Below are 17,295 nucleotides of genomic sequence, written 5' to 3'. Positions count from 1 at the left end.
CTTTGCTCATCACCTGTTGAGCTGAATGGCAATCCTGCAGCATGTGGGTGATGCTATGCAATGGCTTTCATCCACACCCACACCCCCGCTCAGCTGTTGCGTCAATCCAGAAGGGGGGCTTCTTGGTCAATCCTCAGCCTGCCTTACCAACCTTGTTTCTGTTGCTGCACAGACATAAAGATTTTACCTCACCTTGATTGGGATAGCTAATATTTGTTGTGATTTTTTTCTGTGAACTGCCCTGAGACCGCCAGGTGTAGGGCGGTATAAAAATTCAATGAAGGAGGAGGAGGAGGAGGGGGCCCCCTCCAGCCTTCCAAGGATACATTTTACAGCCAACTTAAGTTTTAGCAAAGGAGACAAATAAAATTTATTTAACCTGTTCATTACTACACTGAATGAACACCAATGCTTTAAACAATGACTTAAGCTTTAACTGAGCATTTACTCTGTTTTATATAGAAGTATGTGAAATATACACTTTGTTGTGGCCAGGGAGAAATCCCTGTATGGCATGATTACATGCTAAGATTAGGTTGCCAGTGGTAAACAAAGCTTCTTGTTACTGCATCTCATCAAAATGTCTTTGTTATATAATAATAATAATAATAATAAATTTTATTTATATCCCGCCCTCCCCAGCCGAAGCTGGGCTCAGGGCGGCTAACAACAATCAAATAACCAAATAGTTGAATAATCACACATTCTAAAATATTTCATTATAAAAATTAATTAAAATCAAATTGATGGCAACCAAAATACTGTGCAGGTTGCCAGAGGAGGGAGTCAGGCTGCGCCCTGACCAAAGGCCTGGTGGAACAACTCTGTCTTGCAGGCCCTGCGGAAAGATGTCAGGTCCCGCAGGGCCCTAGTCTCTTGTGACAGAGCATTCCACCAGATTGGAGCCGCAGCCGAGAAGGCCCTGGCTCTAGTTGAGGCCAGCCTAACCTCTCTAAGGCCTGGGACCTTAAGGATGTTTTTATTTACAGATCGTAGGTTTCTCTGTGGGGCATACCAGGAGAGGCGGTCCCGTAGGTACGAGGGTCCTAGGCCGTATAGGGCTTTATCTGCTACGGCAGATAAGAAATACAATTGCTACACTATCCATTGAAAACAACATTGTCCTAAACCTTGGTCTCTCAGCCACTGTGCTACAGTTTGCACAATCCAAAGTTCAAGAAGTCCCATTCTGAGCAGTGACAGTGCACTACGCAACACAACAGAACTATTACTTGCAGTATTTTGTTTTATTTTGTTGGGATTCCTATCTTTTGGTTAGCGTCCTTTATTTTAGAATATTCATTATATTTATCTTTGAAAAGATAAATAAACATTTATATATAAAAAAGTACCCAGCTGAATTATTAAAGCTTACAACTTTAATTTGTTATTATTTATATAATATTTATCGTATTTACCTCATTTGAAATTCTAAGTGCTTGGTAACATGGCCTCAAAGTCAGTGGCGTAGCGTGGGTTGTCAGCACCCGGGGCAAGGCAAGTAATTTGCACCCCCTAGCCCGTGGATTTGCGCCCCCTAACCTGTGGATTTGCGCCCCTAACCCTAACCCCCAGATGTTGCGCCCGGTGCAGCCGGCCCCCCCTGCACCCCCACGCTACGCCACTGCTCAAAGTAAAGCTGCATTGTATTGATTCTTTTACCTAGCACTGAAACAGAAGCTTACTTTAAAGCTAATTGAAGGAAGACCATTTTTTGAAGTTAGTGCCCATACAATTTACAGAATCTTGAAAGAAAGGTTATAAACACTTGCTTTTTGCCACCCTAGCTTACTGCAGTCAGTACATAATATTAAAAAAATCCCAGCCAGTGAGCTCAGCTTGGTGCCCCCCTAACCTTGATGACCTAGATGACTGCCTGGTTGGCTACTTCAAAGGTTATCTTGTACATGTACAATCTCTTGCCGATGCAGGAAGTCCACTACTACCACATCACTGACAAACAGCCACCCAGGCTTCTCAAGAAACGCACTTCTGAGAAAGTCTGCTCTACTGCCAAACAACTCGTTCTATCAGGAACTTATTCCAAATCAAAATCTACTTACAAAATATACAAAATCTTATTATTTGAACCTATTTGTGTGGCTCTTGTCCTTCTTGAGCAACAGAGAACACTGAACCAAGCATATCCAATTCCTTCAACTGATCCTTATAAGACATCCAGTTTTCTATCATAAGAGTTATACATAGAAATCACCTTTGCAGCAGCATAAGACTGTAGAAGGCATTCAAAGGAAATAACCTCAAATTCAATAGATTTGACACAGCATTTTTTATCTCCTTGTTTCTCATGCTGTAGATAATTGGATTCATCAAGGGTGGAACTATGGAGTAGACCATGGCAAATGCCAAATCCAGATGTGATGGGGTGTTAGAGGCAGGCTTGAGGTAAGCAAAGTATCCGGTGAATATAAATAGGGAGAAAACTAATAGGTGTGGAAGGCAAGTTGAAAAAGCCTTTTGCCTTCCTTCAGTAGAAGGTATTTTCAGAACTGCAGTAAAAATTTGCACATAGGATACAATGATGAAGATAAAGCTTCCTGTCCCAATGACAACACTTAACCCAACAACTCCCATTTCAATGAGGTACAAATCAGAGCAGGCCATCTTAAGTAAATGTGGGATCTCACAGAAAAATTGATTGACCACATTGGAGCAAAATTTAGGTGCAAAGGTACCTCCGGTGTGTAACACTCCATAGAGAAAGCTGATGATCCATACACTAACAATCATTTGGATGCAAGCTTCCTTATTCACCAGGATCTCGTAATGTAATGGTTTGCAAATGGCAATGTACCTATCATACGCCATGACTGTGAGAAGAGAGAAATCTGATGCTACAAAGAAGACATACAAGAGGACTTGAGCAACACAGCCAGAGTAAGAAATGTGTCCGGTACTCATGAGGGAATTTGCCATGGATTTGGGGATAATGACTGAAACTGAGCCAATGTCCTGTATAGCCAAGTTCATCAGAAAGAAGTACATAGGAGTGTGCAGGTGGTGGTCAAATGCTACTGCAGAGATGATGAGAAGATTTCCTGTAATTGTAGCAAGATAAAAAGCAAGGAATCCAAAGAAGTGTAGAATCTGCAGTTCCCGAATCTGTGAGAATTCCAGCAGATAAAAATCTGATGGAGCAGATTGATTCATTATTCTTTCCTCCTTGACATCCATGCTGCCTCTGGAAGGTAACAGAAGAACAGTTGTTAAAAATGAGAGTATTATTATTATTATTATTATTATTATTATTATATCTAAATTATTTTAGAATAAGGCAATGTTCTAAGGAAGAAAAGCTGATGTTGATGACTGTAATATGTGTAATGTATTATTAGAATTGATGCTTGCAAACTCATTATACTAGTTTGATGTAACTAATGTCATTTAACAGTTTGAAGTTTCCATAAATCAACTGCTAAATATCCCACCTTCCAGTGACCGAGTCCCTGAGTGTGTAAGCATTTCACACACCCGAGAATGTTGTCCACATTCACCGCCTAAATAGACGATCATAATGTTGCCTTTCTAACAGTGTGAAAATAATGTGGTAGCTCAATTATAAAAGGAAAAAGAACTAACTCATACCATTCCAAACTGGTCATCTTTAACATTTGGCAAATTAACTAGGGGGATTTTACTGATCCATTGTGTTTCTTGATTTCTCATCAGGCACAGTTGCTTAGTAAAATCAGAGTATGCCTCCAACTTACTGATACTTTCCCCCATTCACGGATATGTGCTTCCATTCATGCTTACACAAGTCACTCCCTGGCACCTCCAAGTTGGACTGAAAAATGTCACTGTCTGACATCCTGGAGAGCTGCTACCAGACACTGTAGTGTCCTACAGAGGTTTTCTACACTGATTTGCAGTGGCTTTCCAGGGTTTCAGACAGGTTTTCTTTCACCCCACTCCCTGAGCTTTACATGAAGATAGGAATGAACCCTTTGAAGCCTTGCAAAAAGCTGCAGGAGAAGGACTGTGAGTAATATCATAGAATCATAGAACAGTAAAGTTGGAAGAGGGAAATCTAGTCCAACCCCCTACAATGCTGGGAGTTTTTCCTCCAACATGGGGCTCAAATCCATGACTGAGATTAAGAGCCTCATGCTCTACTGACTGAGCTCTCCCAGCTCATCATAGGAAGGGTGTTTCCAGCTATCCCACCCCTTCCCTTGGAAGCCCTTTGGTTGCCTCTTTTCAACCAAAGAGAAAAGGGTTTCAAAGAAAGGAAGCATATAAATGGTTGAGGAATGTTTATAGAACAGCCAAAGGGAAATGAAGAATGAGAATGTGGGCAAGGAGAGGAATTTGGACTTGTTGAACCTGATAGCTGTATGACAGGCACAAATAAAAAGTAACTGTCTTAGAAACACAACATTTCTGACATCACAAAATTATATGTGATGTAATTATTAGCTGGGTTGAAATGGATTAATGGATTATTATTTTGTAATCCAGGCTTCACATGGTATAATGTGAAGTTCTTCAGCAATCTGACACAAAAGAATAATAGAATCATAGAGCTGGAAGGAATGCTGTGGATCATCTAGTAGGTATGCAGGACTATGCAGCCGTCCCATACGGGGATCAACCCTGCAACCATGCTCTAACCAACTGAGGTATCCAGGCTTCATTCACAATATATATCCAATACTTCAGAAAACGTCTACCTGAGATGTACACATCCTTCCTCAGGAACACTGGACTACGTTTAGCAAACTTCCAAGGATTTTCTTTAATGTAGAAAAGTCCTCTCTTTAAGATACTTCAGGTGAGGAAGAAGAAGAGTTTGAATTTGATATCATGCTTTATCACTACCCTAAGGAGTCTCAAAGCAGCTAACAATCTCCTTTCCCTTCCTCCCCCACAACAAACACTCTGTGAGGTGAGTGGGGCTGATAGACTTCAGAGAAGTGTGACTAGCCCAAGGTCACCCAGCAGCTGCATGTGGAGGAGCGGGGATACAGACCCGGTACACCAGATTATGAGTCCACCGCTCTTAACCACAACACCACACTGTTGTAGTGTCCAATTCAATTTTTAGTTGACATTAAATGCTAATATTCAGTCTTGCTATCGATAACCTGTAGCCCTCCAAGATGGAGTTTATACAGCAGATTTATTTAATCCACATTGCAATTCACTTGGTTGTGTGAAAATATCTGAATATTTCAAGAAAATAGACAAACTGCATACACTGAAGTGCTTTGTGCAATTCCAGACTCAAGAATACAGAGAAATTTTCAGGACACAGCACCTATACAGTATGTGGAGGAAAGACTATGATAGAGAGACAGGGACAGGGGAAGGGGAGATTCATTATTTTCATATAGAGTGCAATTGCAAAAAAACCAACAAAAAAACACACTAAACAGCTTACTATTTTTCTTTGTAGAATTCTTTCCACTTTTTCTCCTCCAGTGAAAATAAACGATTGCATATCATACCAGCTACACATGCAATTATATAAAAATACTCCTACACTTGGAACTATAAGGGCAATAAAATTTGTCAGCATGGGGAGGAGATTTATTAATAACTCATTTCTGTTCCTAGAGATTTGGTTTCAGAGGAATTGAAAGCCTCTCAGTAGTAGAGCTGTACAGAAACAAAATTATTTCAGATATGACAATTCAAAGAAACAACAGTTTAGGATGGACATATGCCCATTTTTAGAAGCACCCACAACAGGAATTGCAGCAAGGTGAATGGCTACAGCTGCATGTTTAATTAGTATCAGGGACATAGATTTATGGAATGAGGTGTTTGGGGGAAAGTCAAGTTAGCTCTACTCCCTTTCTCAAATGAGGAAGGTATCTTTTTTTGATCTATCTATCCCTCTCCTCCATTCATAGGAAGTGAATGGTGATAGCATTTTATTCTGTGAACTGCCCTGAGACCTCCAGGTACAGGGCAGTATATTATTATTAATATACTATATAATATACTATATTAATAATATAGTATATTACTATTATAATAATTCCAAAGAGGTAGCTGTATCTCATCCCACCACAAAACAGCTCCAACTGACCTACAACATTTGCTCCCTCATTTTATCCTCATAGGAACTGTAAGGAAAACACTAGGTAAGGCCAAAGGTCAAACAATGAACTTTTTGTGTGAGTGGGAATTTGAACCCATTTCAATTTGATCAAACAGACTTCCCCATACTGGTGCCCTTCAGATGTTTTGGACCAACTCCTATCAGCCACAGCCAGAATAAGCTAATGGTCACTCCAAAACAACACACAGGCACACCAAAATAATACACAGGGATGGGGGGGGGGAGAAGGTTGCTGTAAACAGAGGGTCTCCTGCAGATACCATTTCATCAGCAGATCTGTTCCATTTGGGCCTTTAGTGTGGTGGCATTTACCCTGTGGAAATCCTTCTACTTATATATTAGGCGATGTCTATATTGCCTTTTTGGCATCTGTTGAAGACTTTCATCTTCCAACATGCCTTCTAAGTGAATAGTCTTATCCTAGTTGGTATCTGAATTGGATTTCACAATATTTGTGCTAAACCAGGACTTCTTTTACCCTTGGTTAACCCTCCAGGGGTGAAATGTGGGTGATGGGTGCAGTCACCCCACAATCTAACAGAGAGGCACACATTTCAAAGAACAACTACTTCTCAGTTGATTCATGGAGATGAGCTGAAGAGTAGGGCTATTTCTCCACTTTACTCATCAAACGATCACCATGATGACTAGGGACTGGGTGCTGGTCTCATCCAAACATGGAATCAACATTCTCTTTTGTACTTTTTGTCAAATTCAGAAAAGTCTTGGCTAGGTCTGAAAAAATAGTGTGCTGTTAGCCTCCCTACTTCTAAATAACAGAGATTTGTTTTTCAGAGTACAATAAACAAGAGTGATATCAATCCAGTATGGATTACACAGACCATGAGCTTACATTTATAAGAATTAGAATGTCAACAGAGCAAACAGTAAACTAACATATAAAGAGAAAAGTAGTATAAATGCCTCTTTACTTATGAACACTTCAGAATAATGTTGAGTTACAGAGTATTTCAAACCTTAACATGTCTAATTTACAGTACTCGCAACTTCTGAAATATATTTCAGGTGCAAAATGTATTATAAATTAAACAGGAAATGTGAGTAATTAGGCAGCATTTAATAATTTAAAAAAACTAATACTCTAAACTTTACAGCTTAAATATGTGCACATAGTGTAAACATCACAAAAATATCAGTTCCCCATTGGGATTAACAAATACTGCACATTTATAGGAAAAGCTTGTGAGATTATAAACACATTAGACACAGAAAAAATATTCTTGTGCCTTGAGCCAGAGCCCTGAACCCAAATTAAATGAATGTCAGGGGTACAATCTTTAGCCATTTAATTATTGAAGTAAACTTAATTGAATTCAGTGGTGACAATGTACAATCTGACATGGACAAAATTGCACTGTAATTTTGTTTAACTGAGGAAGGGCAACTGAAGATAAATCCAGTCAAGACAGAAGCAATGGTGAACACCAGCCAACCTGAGCAGACAACAAAGGTGTAAATGGTGCAACTGACCTGAAGGAATGGATGGAGGGTGACTTTGTGAACACATAGAGAATTTTGTGTCTACACACCCAAATGTACCCATAAAATAAATGGTGAGTTTCACAGAAATCAGAGAAAGTGACTTAAAATGTCATTTTGCTGATGCAGGAAAACCCCTATCATAGCATCCCTAGCAGATGGCCATCCAGCATTTGCCTTTAAAAAATGACTCATTTTCATCACCCTTTGACATCACTCTATTTTACTGTCAAAGTAATCTTTCATCAAAATATCCTTTGTAGCAAATCCAGCCTATTGGTGCAGGTCTTGGCATCTGGAGCAAAGGGAACACCAAGCTAAACATAGCCAGCCCCTTCACCTCTGACGAAAAGAAATAGAGAAGGCATTCATAGAAGAGAGCCTCGAACCCAGTAGTTTTGACAAAGCATTTTTTACCTCCTTGTTTCTCATGCTGTAGATTATGGGATTCATCAGTGGTGGAACCATGGAATATATCATGGTAAATGCCAAATCCAAGTGTGATGGACTGTTAGAGGTGGGCTTGAGGTAAGCAAAGCAGCCAGTGAACACAAATATAGAGACAACAATGAGGTGGGGAAGGCACGTTGAGAAGGCCCTTTGCCTTCCCTCAACAGAGGGGATTTTCAGCACTTCGGTGAAGATGTGCACATAGGTTGCAATGATGAAGATAAAGCAGCCTAACACAGTGACAGATCCTAACACAATAGCTCCAATTTCAAAAAGGTACAAATCAGAGCAGGCCATCTTAAGCAAATGTGGGACTTCACAGAAAAACTGATTGACCACATTGGAGCAAAAGGAGGAAGAAAAGGTACACCCAGTGTGTAAAACTCCACAAAGAAAGCTGCTGATCCATACTCTAATAATCATTTGGATGCAGGCTTGCATATTCATCAACATCTCATACTGTAGCGGTTTGCAAATGGCAACATATCGATCATATGCCATAACCGTGAGGAGAAAGAAATCAGATATTAAAAAGAAGAGAAAGAAGAAGACTTGAGCAACACATCCTGGGTAAGAAATGTATCTAATATTTAAGAGGGTATTGGCCATGGATTTGGGCATAATCACTGAAACTGAACCAAGGTCCTGTATAGCTAAGTTCACGAGAAAGAAGTACATCGGTGTTTGCAGGTGGGAGTCAAAGGCTACTGCAGAGATGATGAGAAGATTTCCTGTAAGTGCTGCCAGATAAAAAGCAAGGAACATAAAGAAGTGTAGAATCTGTAGTTCCCTTACTTCTGAAAATTCCATTAGAATAAATCCTGACAGAGAGGATTGATTAACTGTGCTTTGCTCCTTAGTATCCATGCTGTCTGTGGAAGGAAACAGGACAGGTGTTAAGAGGAAATTGAAACATTGTAAGGAGTGGACCAACAGTACTTGCACTTTTGATTTTAAAATTGCAATAATAGTTACAGCTATACATCATGTATTTTGGAAAAAGAAGTTATGCTAGGTCTGTACACCAAGGTAGTGGTATAATCTAAAATATGCAGATGGAAGCAACTTTAGAATTGGTAATGAGACAGGGTCAGGCAGGGGAAGAATAGGTGATTGCTGTAATTGAGTATACATTGACTTAGATCAGTGTTTCCCAACCTTGGGCCTCCAGCTGTTTTTGAACTACAATTCCCATCATCCCTGACCACTGGTCTTGCTAGCTAGGGATGATGGGAGTTGTAGTCCAAAAACAGCTGGAGGCCCAAGGTTGGGAAACACTGACTTAGATCACTTCTACTTCTTTTTTAAGAATTCATCCTGATTTGTTTGTTCAAATTTTACAAAAAGGTGATATAATAGCCATTGTTTATTGAACATTCATTCTGATTTGGTTGTTGAGAGGTGCACTTTCTCAATACTTTCCTTAGTGCAAAAAAATTATAGTAGAGCCCCAAATCCACAAAAATATCCATTCACCTGGGGCTGAGGTAGGGGTGGGGTTCCCACACAGCACGGCCATGTCCAGACAGGGGAAATCACCACCTACCTGCATGGCTGGGGGAGGGGGATGGTTGCCTAATACCACCCTCCACCTTGCTGTGCCAGACCTTCAAAATGGGCAGGCCTTACCCACAAACCAATTGGGGAAAGGGCATAGGGGGCTGCCCACCCCTGATATATTTAGGAAGGCAACCTGGAGCACGCTGCATTCTTGGTTGATTTGCCAGTATGTAACTAAACACATATGAAGACCTCACCTGGATCAGGCAAAAGACCTCTAGAATCCCGTTCTCACAGTGACCAACCAGATCCCTATGAGAAGCCTGAGTTGAAGAGCAATCACTAGTTTTTACTGATATTTGGAGGCAGACTGCTGTCTTTGACACTAGAGGTGGAACAGAGCCATCATGGCCAGTAGATGCCATTAGCACTTTGTTTCATAAATTAGTCTGATTCTCTTTTAAAGCCACTCAAGTTGGTGACCATCACTACAATTTGTGGAAGTGAATTCCATAGCTAAAGGATACACTATGTGAAGAAGTACAGGTACTTTCTTTTGTCTATCCTAAATTTAACAACCTTAAGGTTCTAGGAAATCTAGGAAATACTTGGAAATCTCCACTTCTCTGTATTTTGCAGTGCAGTTCTGCAATCTCCTCCCCCCCCAAAAAAAAATTTACATTAAAATGTTTGTATAGTGTATATTAAGGGAAACTGCAATAAAAATGCACACAACAGTGAATGTTAGTGGGGGGAATGTAGAAAGATATATTGTGTTTGGGGAAAGTTCTTGTAAAATGTATGTACTGGATATAATTGTGTGAAAATGAATATTTTAAGAAAAAAATGTGCATGGCAATTTGTATGAATATTCATTCAGATTATTCAGCAAGAAACACACACAAACTGATGTGGAAATAGTGCAAAGAGAACGTAAGATTGTAAAAATGAGAAATGGAGAAAAATCTAAATTGAGAGATTCATCCATCCTTATCAAAGACTGCACAACAGACTCTTTACCCATTCTAAGCATCTAAAATGAACTGTAATATTCTGTTCTGTTTGAGTTTCATTGACAATAGAGAGTGCTAGGGGAGGAGCAAATGTATGGGAAAGAAAAGAATGAGAGAGGGGAAAGGAAGGAGAGTGCATTGTTTTTATACTGAGAGCAGTTGACTACTAAGAGCATAAGAAAAATGTAAGCACCTAATAACATACCTTTTTTTCTTCACAAATTTCTCTCAGCTTCATATTCTCCCCCCCCCCCACTTCAGTGGAAGTATTGAACATGTATCAGTTGAGCCATACATGACACTTTATAAAACCCTGCGTGTGGATCTATGATGACAATATCAATTTGTTAATGTGGAAAGGGACAATCATGTCCCTTTTGCATTCTTGGAGATCTGCTCTCTTGGGAATCCAAGACTTCTCATTAGTAAGGCATACTAAGCAACTTTAATTCTGTTTTTTGCTAATATGGTTAGTAAAGACTGACAAAAGTTCATGAGAATTACAGATTACAGGAAGATAGAAAGCTGTCTTGTACTGAATCAGACCCTTGGTCTATGTAGCTCAGCATTTTTTACACTCACTGGCATTGGCTCTCCAGAATGCCTGAATGTTCCTGATGCTTTTGCCCTACACCTAGATGCTATCTCACACACTAACTGTCTTGTTAAAAAAGTATCATAGAATCATATAATTGTAGGAGTTGTAAGGGACACCAAGGGTCATCTAGTCTAACCCTTTGCAATGCAAGAATCAAAGACCTCTTTGCCCATACAAACCCATGACCTTGGTGTTGTTAGCACCAAGTCTTTGCCCAAAAAGAAGCCAAACCCATGACCTTGGTGTTGTTAGCACCAAGTCCTTAAAAAGGACTTCATCACCCTTTGACAAAACCTATTTTACTGCCAATGCAATGTTCCATAAAAATGTCCTTTGTTGTAAATCCAACCACTTGATGCAGGTCTTTCCATCTGGAGCAACAGAGAAAACTAAGCAAAACATATCCAGGCCCTTCACATTTGAAGAAAAAAGCTAGAGAGGGCATTCATAGAAGAGTGCCTCAAACCCAGTACTTTTGACAAAGCACCTTTTACCACCTTGCTTCTCAAGCTGTAAGTTACTGGATTCATCAGTGGTGAAACCATGGTATATATTATGGTAAGTGACAAACTTAATTGGGAAGCATGTTGGGAATGTTACTGGTCTTCACCAGCAAATCCCTTTCACATTTCTTGGCATATGCTTTGCAAGGAAACCCTCCAGCCCACCCACCCCCCACCATCACTGTCAAACCCATTCTACAAAAGACCACAGGTTGGATACATATGGGCCTTCAATGGCCTCCACAAGATGATCCAGGAAAAAAGATTCCCAGCACTGGCCTTTTAGTTAGAACAGAGATTGATGAAGAATTGGGAGGGGAAGGTTTGGGGACACACACACACCAAGATTGCCACCACTGTCTTGTTTTCATGAGGAGACAGGTGGGGAAAAAATAGGCAGGACAAAAGATGTGGGTTTAAACTAGGGCCACTTTATTAATAACAACTTGTGAACTGTGCAGGAGACATGGGTCCTAGCCCGGGGGGGGGGGGTGAACTCTTTGTGGCCCTCAAATAATTATTGAGCTAGGGCTGAGGGCGGGCCCCCCCCATGAGGGGGGGTGCCTCTCCGGTGCCTTCCTGGTGATGCGCAGCTTGGGACGTCCATAAATCTCCAGTCCTGGCACGCTCCCAGCAACACATATCAGATGATTACGTGCACACTCAATGACTCAACTCAGCAGAGTATAGCAGAAATGAAGTGGAGCTTGGTGTGTGCTTTCTAAGTATTTATTAAACAATATATACAGGACAAAGGAATCATGGCGTTTCCTCTCTTCTTTTTCCAAAAGAGAGAGAGAAAGTACAGCAGTACAACAGAGTGGAAGAGATAAGACTAGCTTCCGTAATTACACATCCAGCAATGGAGCAGTGAAATGCTAACAGTTCAGGGGGCAGAGGAGACTGAGCGTGGAGCCACGGGTTCTGTGGCTGGCTTCTCCTCAATGCAGTTTCATTCCTGAAGCCCTAGTGATGAAGTAGACCACACACAAGCATTATTTATGCTTATATTTTTAAATACTTTTTATTAATTTTTCATTAATAACAATCCAATGGTAACCACATGAATACATTTCCAAATAATGCCCAATCTCAATACAAGCCAATTAAACAGTCTGAATTAAACATTTTGGCTGACTTCCTGTGTTCCGGCTGTCAGGAGTTGATATTGTTCCCTTGATCCTGCGCCAATTCTTTTAATTAATCCAAATTCCACTATTCCGATCTAATCCTTTGTTCTTGCAGCCACTGATGTAATGACTTTCAAAGATGTTTCTATAAATCCATATCAGTTACCTTGCAGAGAGAATTTATTTCATGTAGCTGTGTGGAATACAGTGGTACCTCAGGTTACATATGCTTCAGGTTACATACGCTTCAGGTTACAGACTCTGCTAACCCAGAAATAGTACCTCGGGTTAAGAACTTTGCTTCAGCATGAGAACAGAAATCGTGCTCCGGCGGCGTGGCAGCAGCAGGAGGCCCCATTAGCTAAAGTGGTGCTTCAGGTTAAGAACAGTTTCAGGTTAAGAACGGACCTCCAAATTAAGTACTTAACCCAAGGTACCACTGTATTTGTTTTCCTTCTTCTTTTGTTCATGTTGGAATCAGTTCTCTTTCCTCCGCCGAGAGCTCTTTTGCAAGTATGCCACAACTCTCCATCTTGCTTTGAAATTAAAAGCAGTCCAGGTCCGGCTGTGACTTCTGAACCACTTCCAATATTCATCTCCTTGCTTTCAACGAGCTGGTGTCTCATCAAAACCATAATAAATCAAAGTTGAGCTCTCTTTAATTGGCAATGTGCAAATCCTCATAAAATTCCACACAGTCCATTCTTTCAGGCATTCCATAGATAAATGTCCTTGATATGTGTTTTTTGGAGGAGGCTGTCACTACCATATTAAACATCTTGGATAAGCCTCTCCACCACACCTCCAGGTTGTCAGAAGGAAGGAAGGAAGGAAGGAAGGAAGGAAGGAAGGAAGGAAGGAAGGAAGGGAAAGACTTATTGCACTTCCACCTTTTTGTGCTATTAAAAAAAGAGAGCCACACTTATACCCATTTCCTTTTTGTTCCTTCCTTGTTCTCCATAGCTTCTCAACCCCTTTGTTTTGTTTTCATGCACTTTGAATAGAACTGTACAGTTCTCCACAGAATGTCAATGGAAACAGTGATTGAGGATGACCTTCTAGAGCATATCAAGGCCCCTGAAAAGGAAAGGGGCAAAAAGGCAGTAAACCAGGGAGACAAAAACTATAAGTGGAGCTTTAAAGAAATGAAAATGTTTCATTATTTTGTGTTCTGTTAAGTGGTTATTAGACAGTTGCTTTATCTTCCAAGGTTCTTGTGGTGAGAGCCCTGTAGACATCCACAACACCCTTGTGGGTAAGTCCATGCTACTCAATTTCTGTTTTAATTTCTCCCTTTGGGTCTCTGCTGCTACATATGCAGATTTCTGAAGAACAGATTCTTGAAATCTGAACACGAGCAGAGATAGATCAATCGTCTCCAAATAAACACAGTGATTGCATTATTATATCAAAAAGGCATTCTTAAGAGAAATTAACAGGTAAGTTAAGGTTTGGAAATGATTTTATGGTTTTTGTTTCTCTAGCTAATTCACTGAAATCTAAGTAAATTTGAATAAATTGTGCATTTGAACAATTATAGTAGGAGGTAAAGGGAAGTTTTCCTTCTGCCCATACCTGCTGCATTTTGGGGACAATTCAATGAGGAACTAGAAAACAAACGTGTGGCTTACTGGTGCCCAAATTTCATCAACTGTAATTGAAAACATGTAGATTGCTTATAAGGATGTATTTACTAGTCATTAGTCACAGTAGTGTGACAGTAATGCTACAGCCTCCCCATTAAATTTTAAACCATTCTAGATTGTGAATGCAGAAGACCTGCAAACTGATAAGAAACTGTGATTCAAAAATTTAAATAAAAAGGAAGGATGTACATTGTAGGAGAGAAATGTGGCAAATGAGATTTGAAAAGCAGAATAATACATTCTTTTAAGACTGACAATATAACCAGCTAATTCAATGAACAAGTTGCAATGTAGAAAAGAAAGACAGTTTTCCTTGATTCATGATCTCTTCTTTCTTTTCTTACAATTATATGTATATTCTACTAGTACATAGATGGGAAATTTGTGACCCTCCAGATTCCAGATTCTGCAACTCCCATCAACCCAGCCACAATGGTAAATGGACAGGGTTTATGGGAGCTGTAATCCACAAACCTCTTAATGGTGCCTGGTTTGCCATCTCTGAACTCCTGGTTTGCTACTTAAAGTATAAGCATAAAATATCTAGGAACTGTTGGAAGAACAACAGCAGGGATCATTCAGCTGGTAACTCAAGGGTTAATTCTGCTGACAGTGGTGGTGGAGGAGGAGATGTTGTGTACCTACCCATCAGAATGGCATGATCCTTGCTGATATAACATGAGTTATTATTGTCTTGTTAGCTTTGACGGAATTTTCCACTGTATGTTTGTTGAACATCTGCCTTTTCTGTACAAGGCCTGACATAAAAAAGACAAAATCCCTCTGTTTCCCCCTCTGCTCAAATTATGCACTGTTTTTGTTTCATTTTATCTCTGGACTCTATTTTAATTATTCAAGTTGTTCTGTTAACAGGGAAGACCCTCCATCTCCCAAGCACAGACAAACTGTGAATTAGGAATCCAGAGTACAGTGGTACCTCTGGTTACGTACTTAATTTGTTCCGGAGGTCCGTTCTTAACCTGAAACTGTTCTTAACCTGAAGCACCACTTTAGCTAAAGGGGCCTCCTGCTGTCGCCATGCCGCCGCCGCACGATTTCTGTTCTCATCCTGAAGCAAAGTTCTTAACCCAAGGTACTATTTCTGGGTTAGTGGAGTCTGTAACCTGAAGCATATGTAACTTGAAGCGAATGTAACCCGAGGTACCACTGTATGTCAAAGCCATTCAGTTAGATAATGTTCTTCTCCCAACCACCTTATATAGCCACGCTTACACATCTTTGCTTTACACTTTGTGTTTTACCAAAAAATAAAAGCTCATAGTGGGTTTGCTAAACACACAATGGTGACAAAGAAACTTGCAAAATCTTTGTTTTCTTGCCAACATTTCCTCCTGTTCTCTCCACAGAATATTTTCCAACCAAAGGAATGGTAAACCAAACATCTGTGACAGAATTCATCCTTCTAGGGTTTTCTGATATTCGAGAGCTCCAGATCTTACATTTTGTGTTGTTTCTCTCTCTTTATTTAGCAGCCTTAATGGGGAACTTCCTCATCATCGTAACCATAACCCGAATCCAACATCTTCATACTCCCATGTATTTTTTCCTGGCTTTCCTATCCTCCATTGATGCCTGCTACATTTCTACCACTGTGCCCAAATCCATGGTCAATTCCTTGATTAATGTCAATGTGATTTCATTCTCTGGCTGTGTCACCCAGGTTTTCTTGGTTGTCACATTTGCAGGGGCTGAGCTGTCCTTTCTCACTGTTATGGCTTATGACCGTTATGTAGCAATCTGCCACCCTCTACAATACATGCTGATTATGAACTGGAATGCCTGTCTTCAAATGGCAGCTGCTTCGTTGCTCAGCAGTGTCCTCAATGGTGTGATCCACACTGTAAACACATTTAGGCTACATTTCTGCCAGTCTAATGTGATTGAACAATATTTCTGTGATATCCCTCAGTTATATAGGATATCTTGTACAAACACGGAAGCCAGTGAGCGCTTCACGCTTGCCAGTGTCTTTTGTGTGGGGTTGTTCTGCTTTTTGCTTGTCTTGGTGTCCTACAGTTATATCTTCTCTGCAGTGTTTAAGATTCAGTCAGCACAGGGAAGGTATAAAGCCTTTTCCACCTGTATCCCACATTTGACCATATTTTTTTTGTTTGTTTCTACTGTTATGCTATCCTACATGAGACCAAAGGCTTTGTCCTCTCCATCTCTCGATTTGTTGGCTGCTGTTTTGTATGCCATTTTGCCACCTCTGATGAATCCCATAATTTATAGCCTGAGAAACAAAGAGATCCAAGGTGCTTTGCGGAAAATGTCTCAGAAAAAATAGAAATGAATTTTGCCTGGTGACCTCAGATGGAAGACTACTAGGGTTGTGTCCAATATCTTTCACATTTAGAGCAGAGTCATTGACATGAATTGACATAACACACTTCCAACTATTAATTTCAATGGGGCTACTTAGAGTAGAACTTAGTTGGAGACAACCTTTTGCTAATAATTATTTCCCTATTTAAAATATTTGTATGCTGCCTTTCTACCTAACCATAGGGGTTCCAAGGTTGCTCATCTTTTTATGATAATTGCCAGTTCGCCTAAGCATACGGACATTGTATCCATGAATGGAGGCAAAGATTGTACATGGACACCCCATCTCAACATCCTTGTGCACGAAATCCCACCCACTGCAGTGGGCATCCACATCCATTTATCTTAATGTGAATAGAACACCTCACACTATCAAGTATTCTGCTTTATCAGGGGTCTCCATTGTGTGGAGCATTCTATTTGTATATATAAAAAAAGCATTAACCTGAGCCCTGAGCTCATGTTTAAAGTGGCTGTGGCTTAGCAGGCTCTCAGCAGCCTCCAATTCCCCCTTCTCA

General features: G+C 40.3%; 3 protein-coding genes across 3 annotated transcripts; 1 reads left to right on the top strand and 2 right to left on the bottom strand.

Moving 5' to 3' along the window:
• Positions 1-2,196: 2,196 nt before the first annotated feature.
• LOC114583049 (olfactory receptor 14A16-like) lies at positions 2,197-3,195 on the bottom strand. The gene has a single exon (XM_077918330.1). The coding sequence runs from the start codon at positions 3,193-3,195 to the stop codon at positions 2,212-2,214; it is 984 nt and encodes a 327-aa protein (XP_077774456.1). The 3' UTR covers positions 2,197-2,211.
• A 4,732-nt stretch (positions 3,196-7,927) lies between these two features.
• On the bottom strand, positions 7,928-8,908 carry LOC114583050 (olfactory receptor 14A16-like). The gene has a single exon (XM_028704396.2). The coding sequence runs from the start codon at positions 8,906-8,908 to the stop codon at positions 7,928-7,930; it is 981 nt and encodes a 326-aa protein (XP_028560229.2).
• A 6,910-nt stretch (positions 8,909-15,818) lies between these two features.
• Positions 15,819-16,739, top strand: LOC114583051 (olfactory receptor 14C36-like). The gene has a single exon (XM_028716139.2). The coding sequence runs from the start codon at positions 15,819-15,821 to the stop codon at positions 16,737-16,739; it is 921 nt and encodes a 306-aa protein (XP_028571972.2).
• The last annotated feature ends 556 nt before the right edge of the window (positions 16,740-17,295 follow it).

Source organism: Podarcis muralis, chromosome 13 (assembly GCF_964188315.1).
Source record: "Podarcis muralis chromosome 13, rPodMur119.hap1.1, whole genome shotgun sequence".
NCBI classification, from domain to species: domain Eukaryota; kingdom Metazoa; phylum Chordata; class Lepidosauria; order Squamata; family Lacertidae; genus Podarcis; species Podarcis muralis.
This window is presented reverse-complemented; position numbering and strand designations above follow the sequence as displayed.

Bases quoted from the DNA above. Each gene is read 5' to 3' on its own strand.
- LOC114583050 (XM_028704396.2), bottom strand. From the start codon at position 8,908: ATGGATACTAAGGAGCAAAGCACAGTTAATCAATCCTCTCTGTCAGGA.
- LOC114583049 (XM_077918330.1), bottom strand. From the start codon at position 3,195: ATGGATGTCAAGGAGGAAAGAATAATGAATCAATCTGCTCCATCAGAT.
- LOC114583051 (XM_028716139.2), top strand. From the start codon at position 15,819: ATGGTAAACCAAACATCTGTGACAGAATTCATCCTTCTAGGGTTTTCT.